Below are 3,346 nucleotides of genomic sequence, written 5' to 3'. Positions count from 1 at the left end.
TCCTCTGCTGAGGACTCCAGCACTGGAGGCAGCACTGCAAGAGGGGTCTCAGGAGAGCGGAGCAGAGGGGCAGAATCCCCCCCCTCCACCTGCTGCCCAAGCTGTTCTGGGTGCAGCCCAGGACACGGTTATTGGCCTCTGGGCTGTGAGTGCACGTTGCTGGCTTGTGTTGACCTTCTTCACCAGTACCCCAAGTCTTTCTCCCCAGGGCTGCTCTCCATCCATTCTCCACCCAGCCTGGATTTGTGCTTGGGGTTTCCTGACCCAGGTGCAGGACCTTGCACTTGGTCATCCTGTGTTGCTTTCTTTTTGCAGCTGGCAGCCCATCATGAAGTTCATCAATGACCAGTATGAGAAGTACCTACAGGAGGAAATCAACATCAACCGGAAGAAGCGGATCCCGGACACGCGGGTGCACTGCTGTATATACTTCATCCCAGCCACCGGCCACTCGTACGTACCCTGCTCACACCCTGGGGGCTTCCCTCTCCCACATTCGGTCTTGGGCAGCTCAGACATCGGGGTCTCCCTTGGGATCCCTCCATGTTTCTTGGGGACTTGAGGAGCTTGAGGACAGTGTGAATGAAGTTGTCCTTCCTAGGTAGGGCTGTAGCATCTGGAGCCCTTGTAATAACACAGGAGAGCTGCTGTACCCCAGAAAAACATGGAATTTCCTCTTCCAAGGGACCACCAAAGCCTCCCTGAGCTCCAGTTAGCTCCTTGCTTTGCTTTAGTCACCTTGCTTGCCTGACTGAGGATGAGTACCAGTCGTTGAGCTCTCAGACTGGACGGAAGAGCTGCCTTTGCAAACAAAACATTAATTTTCTTTGCTGTGCCCCTGCCTTTGTAAGGAGAGAAGCTGGTTTTCCTTGTGCTACCGAGGAGCCAGCACCCTCACCCTTTAAGGGTATTTTGTAGGTTATTTGACTCATCTGCGAGTGGGATGAGGTTTATTCAGCACAGAGCTCTCCTGGCTCTGGCACTTCTCAAGCGACAGCATCAAAGGCCCAGATCTCACTCTATTTTTTTTCTTTTTCTTTTTCCTAGGCTTATAGCCTGCAGTGAAAATCTGGGGTGCTTAAAGTGTCTTGAAAAATGTGACTGAAAGTGTCACAACATAAAACAAGACCTAAGTTTCCTTTTGATTTGTGTCAGCTCCTTCCACTTCTGGCTCTGTCTGCATGGGGATTTTGTTTTTGTTCTGTTTTCAAAAGTAAACTGAAGCTGCCAGTGCTGTATTAATGTCAGCCTTTCCCTCTTCCCCATGTAGAGATTTATTCCAATAGAAAAGACTTTGTTTTGCTTCTGTCAGTGGGTAGACCAAAAATGCATCCTTCACTGGAATAAAATGACTGCATGGGCCAGTTATGCTCTTCTTGTGTAACCAGCCATCGACTGAGAGCAGAGAGGCCCAATGAAATGTTTATCACAGAATCACAGCATGTTGGGGATTGGAAGGGACCTCAAAAGATCATCCAGTCCAATCCCCCTGCCAGAGCAGGAACCTAAATGAGATCACACAGGAAGGCGTCCAGGCGGGTCTTGAATGTCTCCAGAGAAGGAGACTCCACACCCTCCCTGGGCAGCCTGTCCCAGGGCTCTGTCACCCTCACTGTAAAGAAGTTTTTTCTCACGTTTAAGCGGAACCTCCTGTGTTCCAGCTCACACCCACTGCCCCTTGTCCTACCATTGGGCATCACTGAGAAGAGCCTGGCTCCATCCTCATGACATTCGCCCTTAACATAGTTGTAAACATTAATTAGGTCTCCCCTCAGTCTCCTCTTTTCCAAGCTAAAGAGCCCCAGCTCCCTCAGCCTTTCCTCAGAAGGGAGATGCTCCACTCCCTTCATCATCTTGGTGGCTCTGTGCTGGACTCTCTCCAGCAGTTCCCTGTCCTTCCTGAACTGTGGGGCCCAGAACTGGACACAATATTCCAGATGTGGCCTCACCAGGGCAGAGTAGAGGGGGTGGAGAACCTCTCTCGACCTACTAACCACACCCCTAATATTATGGTTTAATATGATAAAACAGAAAACATTTCAAAGGGAGATGACATTTTTAGGCCAGTCCAGCGTGTTGGTCCTGCTTATCTCAGCCCCGATCTGCAGACCCTGCCTTGGCAGGTCAGGGTGTTGCATCATTAGCTGTGCTGGAGCTTTTTCTCATTGCTTTGGGTGTTTAACCCTTAAAAGTGAGCCTGGATCCTTGGATCCTGCAGATACTTGACCTGCACAGAGGTTGCAAATTTTGGGTGGTGGTGGCTGCGTGGAGTCCCGTGCCCATGTCCCCTGCAGGAGCCTCTCCAGCTCTGCGCTCTGGTTTCTCTCACCCGCCGGCTAACAGCAATTGTGTGGAAGTTCAGCTGCTTTTTTTCTTTCTCTCCAACGAACATGTGTTTCCAATATCTGAGCAAGCCCAGTGGTTGGAGGCCGTTGTTGCTGAGCTCTGCACTGATCCTCCTTCCCTGTAGCCTGATAGCCCGGCTGGGGCCAGCGCTCACTCCCTGGCCATGGCTCAGGGCTGCACGTCCCTGCCCCAGTGTCAGAGCCATTCTCTGGCTCCCATGTCCCTTCCTGCCACGGGATGGAGATAAACTGAGCAGTGAGTGAAGGGGCACAAACTCCACCAGGAGGGGGAAGTCAGTGGGAAATTTTGCTTCTCCAAGAGCTCACGCAGACGTTGAGTTTCCTTTCTGCCCCCTTATGAAGCCCAAGTTCTTATCATCATGGACAGGCTATCCCCAGCACTGTCCGTGGACACAAGTGGATGGTGCAGCCACCTCTCCATGGGTTGGAGCTGCTGCGGCAGTGCTGGTAGCAGAAGTTTGTGCTCATTTTGGAGGACAGGGGCTTGGGAGGCCATGTCATGGGGCTGTCACACAATGTTGAATGCAGGTTTGTGCCTCCACCGAGGCAGGTGGTCCATGGTCCCATGTGGAAGGGTATGGGAAGGGCATCACAGTCCTTGGTTTGTTGCTTCTGTCTTCACTGGGAGGTGATGGGGAACATGGCTGGCAAGGGTGGCTCATAGTGCTGCAGGGACCTGCCCTAAGGACAACCCCAGCCAGCTGTGGAGGACCCCACCATGTGCACGTGGCACCATCCATGTGTTTCCCATGCCGCTTGCCATCGCGGGATGCTTGGTGCCATTTTTCCTGGGATAGTGATTGCATGGGGCTTGTTTGTGTTGCCTTTGGGGAACTGCTGCTCTCGACATGTGGCACAACCAAAGCAGTGATGACGTGTGTCTGTCTGTCCTTCCCTGCCTGCGTGGTCAGGCACGGCACAGGACCCGGCATCCCTTCCCTGGCACATGGCTGTTGCTGGCAGTTGGGGCTGAGCCTACT

At 52.6% G+C, this 3,346-nt stretch overlaps 1 protein-coding gene across 1 annotated transcript in view; it reads left to right on the top strand.

The window, feature by feature from the left end:
- Positions 1 to 3,346, top strand: part of LOC104521939 (septin-9) — a 20,829-nt gene that overhangs the window by 6,345 nt on the left and 11,138 nt on the right. The window contains exon 4 of the mRNA XM_010164079.1: positions 316 to 453. Within this exon, the coding sequence (XP_010162381.1) occupies positions 316 to 453 (138 nt within the window). The remainder of the gene's footprint in view (positions 1 to 315; positions 454 to 3,346) is intronic.

This window comes from Antrostomus carolinensis, unplaced genomic scaffold (genome assembly GCF_000700745.2).
Source record: "Antrostomus carolinensis isolate BGI_N321 unplaced genomic scaffold, ASM70074v2 scaffold19023, whole genome shotgun sequence".
Lineage (NCBI taxonomy): Eukaryota > Metazoa > Chordata > Aves > Caprimulgiformes > Caprimulgidae > Antrostomus > Antrostomus carolinensis.
This window is presented reverse-complemented; position numbering and strand designations above follow the sequence as displayed.